Source organism: Rhopilema esculentum, chromosome 5 (genome assembly GCF_057945365.1).
Source record: "Rhopilema esculentum isolate cy_ngs chromosome 5, ASM5794536v1, whole genome shotgun sequence".
NCBI lineage: Eukaryota > Metazoa > Cnidaria > Scyphozoa > Rhizostomeae > Rhizostomatidae > Rhopilema > Rhopilema esculentum.
This window is the reverse complement of record NC_142819.1, coordinates 2,857,010-2,870,105: the sequence shown is the minus strand read 5'-3', so window position 1 is coordinate 2,870,105 and position 13,096 is coordinate 2,857,010. Positions and strand designations below refer to the sequence as shown.

The window sequence follows — 13,096 nt, the reverse complement described above, 5'->3', positions numbered from 1 at the left end:
AGAATATTATTCTTTTTTTCACACCACTTTAGATAATAACATATTGAGATATTTGGCAGCTGCAATAAATGGATACACTTTCTGATGACATCACTATAAATACTTATAATTACTGAAGACATTTCCTGTTTGGCTTTACACTCAACTAAACATTTTACACATTTGTGAAGCAAAACGTAAGAACTTCATAACGACAAACATTAACGTATAATTGTACATATATGGTCCAAAAGCAGGGACGCCGGAGCACATTTTTTAGGCTCTAGACAAATTTGTAAACCTTTATGGTAGTTTTTCGACCATTATCTTTAATGCCACAACATGCTTCAGCAAACAAGTGAAGGGGCTACAGCTCCCTCCACCCAGCCCTCCGGGTCAATATTGTTCGCTTTATAACAGTAAGACGACAGTCGTTTTGTGGAAAATAAACGTTATCAACTGAAATGAAACGAAACAAATACTTTGGTACTTTGGTAGCAAAAATCTACGAGTAACACTCAGTTCTCATATATCATTAATTAAATGATAAAAGTGTTTCTTAAAGTATCTTTAGAAATTCTTCATGAAAGAAGCGTGCCTCAAATTAAAGAGTTAATAAGTGAACGTTATGAACTGCCTAGCTTTAATGTCTTTGGACGCTTTGATGTTTACTTCTTTGATAGGTTATGTCAACCCATTATTCAGTCCAAGCATGTGCTTAAATGCGCAACAGTTTCAAATAGTTACCTATTTACCGGATTCAAATAACGGATTCAAATTGGAAGAATCGACACAAAAACTAGAAAGTGATGTGTTGAAGCAAATATACAGTCAATGACTCGAAAATTTCCTCGCAAAGATAACACCATGCAAATCATTTTTAGATTAATCAAATAAAATTGAAGAACAACTTATTTGATCATTTAAAGCAATGGGCTATCCATTTTTTGTTCTGAAATCTAATTTGGAATGTCTGGGCCGTAGCTATATATCTTAGGCGGTGGGTGACTTTTTGTATCTTAGAAATGAGTGTGTCTTTCAGGGGTCTCACCTCTAGCAGATAATCCAGAACAAGCAGTAGGGTTGTCTCCGTATTTTCAAAGGATATGCATATTTTGCTGAAACTTTCTAGACAGGGATAAAATCCTAGAGTGTCCATTTTATAACAAACAACGCTTGTAAGTGATCGAATTTAACAAGCTCAGTTAATTTTACAACTGCCTGGTCAAAATGGTTAAAAAGAGCCATGAAATTCAAAACTCAGACTTGCCACCAAAGGTAGAGCGTAAAATGTCTTCAAGAAATTCTAGAAGATGAAAAGCTTTTGGGTTACCAAATGTGTACAAGGGATTGCTTTTGGGGGGTACAACCCTGCAAATACGGCACTTAATTTTTGTTAGTAGGTTATTACAGTCTACAGATCTTTCATGTACAGATCTTCCTTAACTTGTAAAACTGGTTACAGTCCTGTTGTCGCATCTGATTGCCCAAGCTACACTTGAGCATGTCTATTTGAACATTTGATTATAGGCCAGCCACAATCAGCGACGCTGTACGTCTTTGCTATACCACCATTTGTTGGTAAATAAAACACGCACATTGGCTGTGATCACAGTTCCGAGTCCTGCTCTGGTCCTGTTACTCGGGCAAATCTTCGCTCAGTTAATTTTTTATAAATCCTGTTAAAATTTGCAACTATGTCATCGCAATTTTAATTGACCATAGTGATATCCACATATGCTGTTCAAGTGATTTGCATTAATAAGAGCCAAAAAGTTTAAAGGTTCTATTTAGAAAAGGTGGAGAATCCAAGTTGAAAGACGGCCTTTAAAAACTGAATGTAGCAATAACCTGCTCAAAATGTGGCTTTGTTTCCTCAAGATTACCCTGGGTACCTGGGTACCAGACTCACTATATAAAATAATAGAGTCTGGTCTAGTGCGCCCCATTCTCGTTCTGGTGAACTTACTTGAAAGAACTGAAGTCTATTTAACAGACTAGGCCTGTGAAACAAGACTGTCAGATAAATAACAAAGAAACTCAGTAGTCAGAGGAGTTTTGGGAAATCTTAAAGCAAATGTGTTTTATTAAGTTCTTGAAAGTCGACATTTTTAATACAGTGGTAATAGATTTTTCTGCCTCAAGATAACAATCAAATCAGGTTTAAAACGCCATTTGGCAGCAAAAACATGTGCGAAGCATGAAATTAAAGTTAGCACAATGCAGTTATTAAATGTTAATCATTATCAAATTTCGTATACAACTTAAAATAAGTCTTTTGTAATTTTCCTCATAAATTGTGTGTACTTTCAAAGTCTACTTCCTCACTGTGAAGGCAGCGCGCTTGGACACCGGGGCGGTTAGAATCATCACGTTGGAAGGTCACCACAGCGACAAGCGAAGCCCCGTATGCCAGGCGAAATATTAGCTATAACTGATTTACTGTGTTTGTTGTTGTTTGTTCTCGGCGCCTTGCGGTGTTTCTTATCTACTGCATTCACTACAAGGCCTAATTTCTTTGCAACGAGAGGCACATCCTGAAATATCAGAGACTTTCCAAAGCCAGTTGGCAATATGGCGAAGTGTCTCTTCTCTCTACAAACAAGGCTTTCAATGCTGCTCTGTGTTCAGTTCCACAACATGCGGAAAATATTCTTTGAGTACAGTTTTAACAGCATCTTCAAACTCAATCGTTGCGGTCGCTAGCATTTATTTATGTTCTGTTCTGTTCAATGTTTTACACCAGAGCTAAGTTTATTGTTTCGCTGTGACCTTTGAACGTACAGAAATCTGTACACTCGCTCCTGATTGGTTAATATCAGCGCACCAGAACGAGAATGGGGCGCACTAGACCAGACTCTCTATTTTATTTCATATATAGTGAGTCTGGTACCCAGGGTACCTCAAAATATACTTAGAGAAACTAAATCCTGGCTCTTAAAGAATGGTAAAGGTTGCTAACGGCCAGCAAAGAAACGAAAAAATATGACGTTGAACAAATTTAAAAACAATGACATTATGAAGCTGTCCCACTTTCTGCTTCTTTTTTTGCTACAGACTCTTCAACCAAGCTGCTATTGTCAATTACAGCTTCGATCATCTCAGCTGAAATAAAATGTGATCAGGTGTTATTCATACAAGATCTGGAAATGCACAGCAATGCAAAAATAAGATAAATGCCAACGAAATATAGCAACTGTAGAATAGCAAGGAGTAGTTAGTACCGACCAGATCAGATGGTAGTTGAATAGGAGATAGCTATATATGCAAACCATTCTTGCAGTTATGTAAAATGAATACTAATTTCTCATACCTGGGCTTTGAATTTCGGCATCATCAGGATTTGTTTCTGAAGTAAAATTTGGCTCATTATCCTACAAAAAATAAGCTGAGTTAAGATTCTAATATAGTATCAACAGAAGTCAATCTACCAGGAAAGAAAAGAAATTAGTTAAGAAAAGCAAATAATAAATAATTGATGTTTAGAACTGTTTGCTTTTAATTTCTATAAGCTAGATATTTCGTGGATTATACAGTTATAATATTTTAAAATGGAACGCAATGAAGCAAAGAAGTATTAGGTAAAACCAACTGTGAAGAAAAATTCCACTTACTTTTTCAATGGGCTGGGACATTTCAGTGTCTAAATCGACTTCTTTCGTCTGAATTTCTTTGTCAGCAAGTTCTCGTTTTGTTTGCAAGGAATCCTTCAACTTGAGGTTTTCGGCGCTCAGATCATCGATTTCAAATTGCAAGCCCATTTCTGAATTTGACATCGAGGTAATCCGCTCACTTAGTTGCCTCACTAGAGCTGTTTGCTTAGACAATTCTTCTAACAGCCTCTGTAAAAAGAAGCAGATTCAAATAAATCGATGACAGAGGAAGATGAAACTTTTCGAACAGATTTGAACAATCCAGAATTGGAGAAGGACAGATAATTGGAGAATTCCAGATAGCTACATTTTAAGCTGAAAATTTTCAAAAAGGGATTATAGGATTGGAAATAAGGTTTGTATGTAGATTATCTTGTATAAACAGGTGCAATGATCTGATATCGCTACTGTTTACTGTGGTCTCTTGCTGCATGCAACGAAGACAAATTCAAAAAATACAACTGGTGGATAAAATCGCAAAGAGAGGCCCTTGTTCTAAGCGCTTAAATGACAACAATCTGCCCACATGATTCTATAAACCATTCCAACAAGTAAAGTCAATCCAAATGTTGCAAAATCTCCACTAAACGAGCTTTGAATTATCATTTAATAGATTGTACTGTATAAAATATTCTTGTAACTTATCCCTTTTTGAACAATGCAAAACATACGCTACCTAGCAATTTCTACTCTGGAAGGCAAGCAATTTTCTGTGCATACGAGATCATACATACATCCTCTGTCTAGATTTTGAAAGTATATTAGATTAGCTGAAATCATGGCATCAAGGTGATTCCATCTTACAAGTAACATAATTCGGTTTGAATGACACACCTCATTTTCTTTTCTAAGATGATCGACCTGTTCTTCAAGCTTCGCTTTCAATAAATCCTTGAAGAGAAGAGAGGTTATAACGAAAAGCAAATGATATACCAAACTAATGCAACAATGCATGCCTAAAGATTGGTGAAACAGTATGTCTCTTCGAGTCAATTCTGCAAAATTTCCTCTGTTCCTCGCACCTCTGTATTATCTTCGTTTTCATTTTTGTTATATGTAGATTATGCTAAATATGTTTATTAATCATGTTTCGTTCATTCACGAAGCCACAGATCTGCAATGTATTCTCATGCTCCCTGTGGTATCATCTTGTAATGAATACAAAAAATAAAAGCTTCTTTTGCCAGCATTAATATGCATACATGTTTCGGCTCTGTCGAATTTTGTGCTGGTACAGACTCTGCTTGGCTGGTCATAGTAAAACGAGCGGCCATCTTGTTTATTATGGTTTTGTGCTTCGTTATTTCATCAAATGCTTTGGCAAGTTTGGCCCTGCTTTCCTCCAGACTGCATTGTTGATGGTTGTTTATTCGTAGAATTCGATTTTGGAAGAGGCTTGCCTTTTGGACTATGTGGGAATATGATTCCGTTAGACTTTTTGGAAATACGTAAGAGCAATATAAGTCATAGAAAAAGTACTGGAAAAATAAGCAAAAAGGATATGCTTAGAAGAGAAATTAAACGTAAAGATGTGGTAATTGGCCATACATTCCAACTGTAAAGAAACCCCAAAAAAGTACAATTATTCAGACATTACTGCAAAATGGCTAAGTTTTTTTTGATATGACTACAGATAATTAAAATCGATCAACCATTTCCTATTAAAGTACAGAATATTTCTAGAATTTTGATAATTTCAATATACGATAAGATATTGTTTTCGGCTTCAAACGTTTCAAGAACCATAGATGGAGAAGTTGGAAAATAGCACATTATAAATTACTAGTCCCCCTTCGACGCCCGCTACGTGGACAGCCAGTGGCCCTACTGTAGAATATTCAGATTAGCCTTGGAAAGACAAGAGTGCCATTAACCTCGATTCCAAAATGAGAAAAGGTCACGTGATTAAACGGCTTGCACTCCTGTGCGAATTAATAAATTAAGTAAATTTCGCCTGTTCTCATATTAAACAGCGAAAAAGGGCTAGACGGTGAATGAAAATTTATATCCAGGTGGAGATAGAGAGTAACAGGAGGAGATAATTAAGAAATAAAAGGTAAAGAGATAAGAGGTAAAGAGATAATTAAGAAATAAAAGGTACCCTGTTTTTGAGTTTGACCAATCGGATCTTATGAAATTCGCATCCTACAGGCCTCATTTCCTATTTCAAAATACTTTCTGAAAATTAGCTCTGGTTCCAATAGTAATATCACGCCAAAAGGAGTTCTATAACTGGAGTGCGCTAAGAACAATAAAAAGCATACGTGGAGGGTTTTCGATTTATCTCTGTTCATGAATACTTGAATCATCGAATCATCGATTTATCTTCTGTTCATTCGAATCGAAGGAATGGGTGAGTTTAAATCGTTTCTGTTGAAAGGGCTCAGATACTTCAATCAATACCATCGAGGTACTCAGTCATTTCGACACTTAAGACTGTATACTGTATATTATAATTTCAGCAATTGTCAAACCTGCAGATTCTAGCTTCATCAGTTCAGATCGAATCTGATCTCTGTGCTCCTCCACACTTTTGATTTTATCTTGCAGAGCACTGAATTGGTGCATCAGACTTTCCTTCGCAGCTGTCTGCATGTCATAGTGACACTCCTAAAAGATAATAAACACAATCAAATCATAAACATTGGCAGCATTTCTAGAAATGCATTAGGGATGATTTACAAGCAAAGAGAAAAGTCCGTCTTTTAGATGATATTAGATATTTGAGAACGTACAGTTACTTATATTTCTAGTTATTCTTGCTAATTTTTAAAGTAAAGAATTGTAAAGAATGTGCCCGCATCACAGGGGTAGCCATAGAGGGCCATGGCCTTCCCACTTTTTCATGAAAAAAGATTAAAGTCAGCTCAAACAGTTTTAAGAATAGATAAATAGATGAAAGATGACAACAAACGAATTGAGCCAAAGTCCATAAGTAAAACAGAGTTAGCAAAATGTTTGTCACAATTGGGGTTAGAGAGAGTAAGAGGAAGCTTTCATTACACTGCTGCCCCCTCCAGTTTAGGATCAGAGGCGTGGGCCCTGAAAGAGATAATCATTTGCTGTCTTCCGTCGTAGCTTGCAAATGTTTTATCTCAGAATAACCTTTGGTTAAACGAGCAAGAGGGGGCTGGTTACAATATGACGTTTGTGTTCCCATACTTTTGATACTGGCGATAATGAAGAAGCTGACGTTGGACTGATTCTACCAGAAAAGGAATTTCGGTTTTCTTCTGTCGTACATACCTGTTCCTTCCATTTCTTTTCAAGGTTGTGCTTAGCCAGCTGCATAGACAAAGAGAACCACTTTATACCATCAAAAGAAAAGCATAAATGTGAAGTGATGGAATTGTTTGTTTTTATTTGTCATTACTTTAACCTAGAGAAAACTGTCTCTTCTGCCATTCCTGAAAAGTTCTTTCCATTAATATACTGTCAGTGGCGGTTAAGCACCCAACAACTAAATATTTCCTTGATAGCTAAAACCTTGATAGATAAAAGATAGCTTGAGACCCATGAATAATAATTTAACTGTCTTCAATTTGCTCAAAATGTTTGCTGTTTTCAATCCAGTTCTGAATTCTGTACCACAAAAATTGCTTACAAACAATTTTATCCTTGTTAGGTGAAAGAATGCGTGCTCTTCATACTCAAAAAAATAAAATAAATGTGATGAATGTTGTTTGTAATAAAAAGCTTAACAACGCCCAAGAAACCAATTTGGCTATGCACATCCTACTGCGTGAAAGGGTATACTTCAATCCATTCCCGAAATACAAACGGAGAAAGTTGAAATGATTTTCAATGGGACCTGAAGAGCAATAACTTCTTCTTTCAAGATCTTCATTCCTTCATTTTCACACTGTTGATGAGCTGTTTTTCTTTTCTGCGATAAAAAATCAAATTAAAGGTCAAAACACACACGAAAGAGCAATTAAATGGCATAACGATGGTAACATTACCAAAGGCGAAATGGGGAAGCAGGCAATTACCTCAAACTCTTGCAAAAACATGGTCTATATAAAATGAACTAGACGAGGGTTTGTCCTATTTTATAAAATTTTCCTGAGAGAAAATGACACCCGGTATTTAGCAGGAACATTTCTACAAAAAAGGGTGAGGTCTCAACAATGTTTCAAGGACTTCACTATATAAGGATATAAGTCTCCCACTCCACAAAAGGAAAAACAAAAAACTACAATTCCAATAAAGAAAACGAAAATTTGGTAAGAATCCTTGATAACAAAAAAAATATGTAGACAAATTCAAGTCGCTTACGAAAGCAAAAGAGCAATTAGATACATTAAAAAATGAGAAATAGAAATAAAAAAAGATAACACTGTAGGTGATACATCATATATTTTGTTAGTTAACAAGCATTATTCAAAGTAATAATGAAGAAAAATGTATAAAAATCAACATAAAATATGACAAAATATAATGTAATGCATTACCTCTAAACTTCCTAGTTTTTCTGAAGTTTCTTGCAGCTTGATTAAAATAATTTAGAATATGTTTATAATTGTTTAGAAGGGTAGGGCATATAAAAAGTTAAAGAGGAACGAGAAGCTTCTTTGCCAATCAAATACAGAAATTACAAGAAAAGCTTTAAGAGAGGCAAAATATTTGTAATGTACGATAATTAAGTAAGACTTGTAAGACATTTCACGCAAAGTTTTCCTGATGAATTTTTCTACTTTTCAGATATCAGTCAATACAGAAATATATCTCTAAATATCTGAATAAAAAATGTGCCATCGTCTAAATAAGAATTAAAATTGGTGTCCCTTCACTATGAAATGCTACTACAATTTGTGTTCCAGCACAGACTGAACAATTAAAAGCTAAAAAATCATATTTTGTGCAGAAAATACTTGCTCAATGGGTGCAAGGAGAATTTAGGAATCTAGTGAGTGCAATGAAGTTCAACAACACAAAGCTGTTTGACACAAACTCATAACAATTCTAACAAACAAAGATCTTCCCCACTTGACTGCCTATAAAGTAAAGAGGCTTTATCCCAGGATAAGAACGATTATATGTGTGATTGGATCTTCTGTATGATTTCTACAAAAGTTCAGTTGCATTGTATATAGAGCCATAAGACCTCATTTCTCAACTCATTACATCAGTTCTCACACAACTTTAACAAAAAAACGTCTTAACTGGTTATGTGGTTTTAACTAAAGCAAGGTAGGCTGGAAGAAACATTGAAAGTAGTGTGTGTCAGGTTTTTACCTTTCATTTATTTTTATCAGAAAGATGTGTCCAGGAGGCGATCATGTAATGTTATTAGTGTTTGAATAAAAAGGTTGGGAACTTATCAAGGTGTGTTTTAGCCTTTGGCAAGCGGGCCCAAAGATCGGAGTTTATGGTGAGCAGACTTTGTGCTGGGCAGTTGTCGTGCATTGAAACAGCTTTTCCAATACTTCGTCTTCGACATTGAAATAGCCATAAAAAACACATTCCATCTCTAATCAGACGGTAAAAAGATGTGCTCTGCCTAGCGAGCCTTGATGCAGAGAGGAGATGATGAAGAACTTTACAGCCCTCAATTTAACAGTGCTTCCACTTGGAAGAAGTTATCATTTTCTTCGGAAATTTTAGCCGATTGGAAGAAAAAGGAAAGGAATTATAAATTAGAAAGAATAAACAAAGATTCTCTAAGAGATTGGGATAACATTTCTGATTTATAAATAAGAAAATAGTGTTGTCAGTCAGTAAGCAGGCAAATCACATTGGAAGTGCTTCGAGGTTTATGCAAATGTGGCTAGTAAACTGACTTGGCAACTTCAATGTTGTAACGAAAAGTTTCGAAACTCAACAAGGGAAAGTTTCGAAACTAAACAAGGAAAAGTTTGAAACTAGACAGAAGAAAACAAGTTAAAGAAGCTCGTGTGCTCAAGGCAACGCCAGGAACAATTTATTGAGTAAGTTGAAAGCGAAAATAACGAGTGAAGGCAATTAATCTATATAAATCAAGTAATGGGGAAATCAGAAGAATTTTTGTCCATTTTGGAAGGAATTTTAAGCAAATAGAAGGATATTTTCGGGAAACTGATCAAGTAAAAAGTGGAAGCACTGAAGGTTTAACATAGTAAATAACTCGATTCAAAGCCATTTTTGTCATCTTATTAGTTTCCTGTGCTTTGATGAACACAAACGAATAATTGTACAACAGGCGTGCGGTAAAACGCACTTCCGAGTGTGGGGAGGCGTGTACCAACGCATGTGAGTGTGATCCCATGCCTTCCCCAGGAAAGACTGGCACTGGTGTGGTTGTCATTCAATCGATGAGCAAATTTGATCACAGCTTCAAAGTTAGAAACATAAGACAATGTTAAATTAGGAACATGATGTTAGAATTACTCAAGTTAAACTGCTTGTTAAAACCCCCAACATAAAAAATAATACAGCTTGATGAAGATATAATTTGCTAAAATTGAACAAGCATAGAAAACCTACATTCCTCTCAGAATCGGCTAATTTGTGAACCAGTTCTTCAATCTTTTTCTCATACTTATAATGCAATTCGTCCTTAAATATAAATTGAGAAATTATTTCACTGAGATTTTGAAACATGATGGATTGGAGATACATGATAAAATTATTTTTAATTTTATTAACTATTATTAATCATATTTTTGTTAGTTAAAATACAATTGATTTATCAATCTCATCTGGTTTTCAACCTAAAGCATCAAAATTTTTGTGTAAAATCATGATGGAATTTGAAAAAGAAAATGAAGACAACTATTGGATGTATTTGATTTTATAGCATCCAGCAATTAGAATTAATTATAAGTAATAAACATAAGGAGAAAGTTAGATGTGAGGTTTTTGGAAGGCGCATTAGGGAAATGTGTGTTTTTATACATGCTATTACCTGAACAGTTAGACTTATATATATGTGTAGATTTCTTACCTTTTCATGACATAGGTCAAATTTTTCTTTCAGTAATTTGTTGATTCTGTTGGCATTTTCTTCTTCAAGTTTCTGTACATCAGAAAAAATGCCTGTAAGCAATTACTAACTGCTGATTACAAATCTTTGAATCAATGAATAACATCTTGGTTAAAATTGAAGAAAAACAAATTGGTGCTAAGATTTCCTTTATAGAAGGTGTGAGGGTCATTATAAAGCTTATTAAGGAACCTTACAACTTCACAACCAACATTTGTCAATGCCAATGTCAATGGCAATGAAGAATAGTCCCATCTCATGATGGTAAAAATGCTAATTTTTGTGCCTGTGTACTTTTGGAATAGAGAAATTAGGAGTGAAAAAGAGACAGGTAGTATTTTTTCATTCACAAAGTAAAATGAGGCAGGAAAACCACAGGTAAAAAAATTTTGTAGCAAAATGTAGTTTTTAGCGTTACATTAAAGAAATTATAAATAACATATTGCTCAGTATTTAAAGATAGAAAAAATAGTACAAAGGAGTTACAGTAAAGTTAACATTGCAGGAAAAAGTAAAATGTTGTAAAATAATCTAAAACATGGCTTTCTACTTACCCTTTTAAGCCTTAACTCCTCTAGTGCCTACAACAAAAATTGTTTGTCTATACAGTGGACTGTTTTAGTAAAATATTGGCCATCCAGTAATAGTGCTGCATTAAAATTGTTAAGATCTGTAGGGAATTTATATTTTATCAAATTATTTTATCCAAAGTTGCATTCTTATTGGAAATTCAACTGAAAAGAAACAAAAGTGAATATTATCAAATTATATGTAAAATGATCAATTTCAAATGGATATATATATATTTCTTGGAAACTTGACTAATTAGCAAATGCCAAGAAAAAGGAAATTGTGCTCAGAGAATTACAGTAAAAGCTAGAAACCTGCCATTGCAGTGATGGAATTTCACAGAGTTGGGAGAATCTAAATAACTGCTTCTTGTATAAAGCAGTTGGACATACAAGTACATTGAGCAGAAGGGTGGTTGATAAAACCAGTTCTAGTATTTGCAGATATACAGATGATTCCCAAATGTTTGTGAGAAACAGTGGTTTGTAAATCAATAAATCAAAACTAGATATCTAGATTTTCTCACCTCAATGACATTGTCCTTTAAAAGCTTTGAAAACTTCCCTTGCTTAAGTGAATTAGCCTCAGAATCCAGTTTGATGTCACCCATCATCTAATGCAAGAACATATACTTGGTGACCTTATGCTCTAGAAAATGATAATTTTTGAACAATTTCTGAATTCTACACAAAAACAATCCTGTTTGCATTGCATTTGAACTAGGTTCTCAATAAAAAATTAAAGCAAAAAGAAATGGGGCAGGTTTAATCCTATCAAACATGACTTGAACATCACAGTGAAATACTGCAATGAAATATTTTGAAACTTACCAGACTGGGGTTTGCCATGATTTTAAAATCTAGAAAACAGAGAAACTACAACACTCCTTGCAAAATATGATAGCTTCACTCCCCATATATTTTCGCGAAATTATTTATGGGCGTGGCAAAAACACAGTAGTATGAAGACCTCACTTGCCTTCTTCTGCAGAAACTTAGAAGAATTAAAAAATGTCATTAAAAATCAACGTGCATAATCATAATCAATGCAGTTTCGCACCTCTTGGACGCCGATACGTACCCAAACCCTATCCTTATCTATGTAACCACACACAGAGGTGCGAAATTACAAGCACTAGGAGGCCAGTTTATGTTCTTTATGAAACCAACTTACATATTGGCTTGAAAGAGCTTAAAAATAGCAATTATTTATTGCAAATAGCTGATCAAACAGTAACCATAAAGCTGCTAGGTAACACTTTTTTAGCTTCCTTGCAGATGCATGAAATCGATGCCTATTTTATTTAGTAGCTCACGTCAACATTTTGGCGGGAGAGAGCAGCCTCGTAATCATCATCAACCCAGGAAAATGCTGACCATAAGCTCCCTTACAGGTTGGCGACCAATATCCGCCAATAACAGATAAAAAACTCTTTAAATGCTGTTGCGAAAACAGTCAATTTCTCAAGAAAACTACCGCTAAGCATGTGTGTATGTATAATAATCTTTAACGTGAATTACAAACTAAGTTTGAAAACTTGTTTTCAGTTTGCACAAGCATGCCGGTTGCGCAAGAGTATTTAACAGAAAGTCTTGAAAAAATAGGTCTTTAATATTTACCAAACATAAACCGTTAGGGTAAGGGTAATATTGTCCTCAGAATGTTTTAGCATTGTCAGTCATGGCGTTCTCTCATAATTTGGACCATTATTAGGTTGTGACGAAGAAAAAATGGCCTTCTTCCGCCGACTAGCAACACCTTGTTCACGCAAAAGTTGCAAGCCATACGGCCATGAACTTATGCACGAAGAAAAGAAGTAGAAAGTTAACATGCATGTAAAAACCAGAAAATACATAGGCATGGGTTGGGTGGGCAGGGTCGAAAGGAAAAACTTTTGCTCTCCACAGTCCAACTTCAGGTTGTCTTATAA

At 35.0% G+C, this 13,096-nt stretch overlaps 1 protein-coding gene across 1 annotated transcript; it reads right to left on the bottom strand.

The window, feature by feature from the left end:
- Positions 1 to 88: 88 nt before the first annotated feature.
- LOC135689656 (uncharacterized) lies at positions 89 to 13,050 on the bottom strand. Its single transcript, XM_089116322.1, has 14 exons — positions 12,404 to 13,050; positions 11,693 to 11,814; positions 11,151 to 11,177; positions 10,558 to 10,629; positions 10,098 to 10,169; positions 8,087 to 8,122; positions 7,444 to 7,518; positions 6,879 to 6,917; positions 6,107 to 6,242; positions 4,835 to 5,040; positions 4,467 to 4,523; positions 3,594 to 3,821; positions 3,293 to 3,353; positions 89 to 3,084 (listed from the first exon to the last, which is right to left on the bottom strand). The coding sequence occupies exons 2-14, from the start codon at positions 11,777 to 11,779 to the stop codon at positions 2,996 to 2,998; spliced, it is 1,185 nt and encodes a 394-aa protein (XP_088972448.1). The 5' UTR covers positions 11,780 to 11,814; positions 12,404 to 13,050; the 3' UTR covers positions 89 to 2,995.
- Positions 13,051 to 13,096: the final 46 nt, after the last annotated feature.

Coding starts and splice junctions, on each gene's coding strand:
- LOC135689656 (XM_089116322.1), bottom strand. CDS start 11,779: ATGATGGGTGACATCAAACTGGATTCTGAGGCTAATTCACTTAAGCAA. Junction 5,041..6,106: donor GATGAAGCTAGAATCTGCAG/GTTTGACAATTG, acceptor ATTCCCACATAG/TCCAAAAGGCAAGCCTCTTC. Junction 3,085..3,292: donor TGCCGAAATTCAAAGCCCAG/GTATGAGAAATT, acceptor ATTTTATTTCAG/CTGAGATGATCGAAGCTGTA.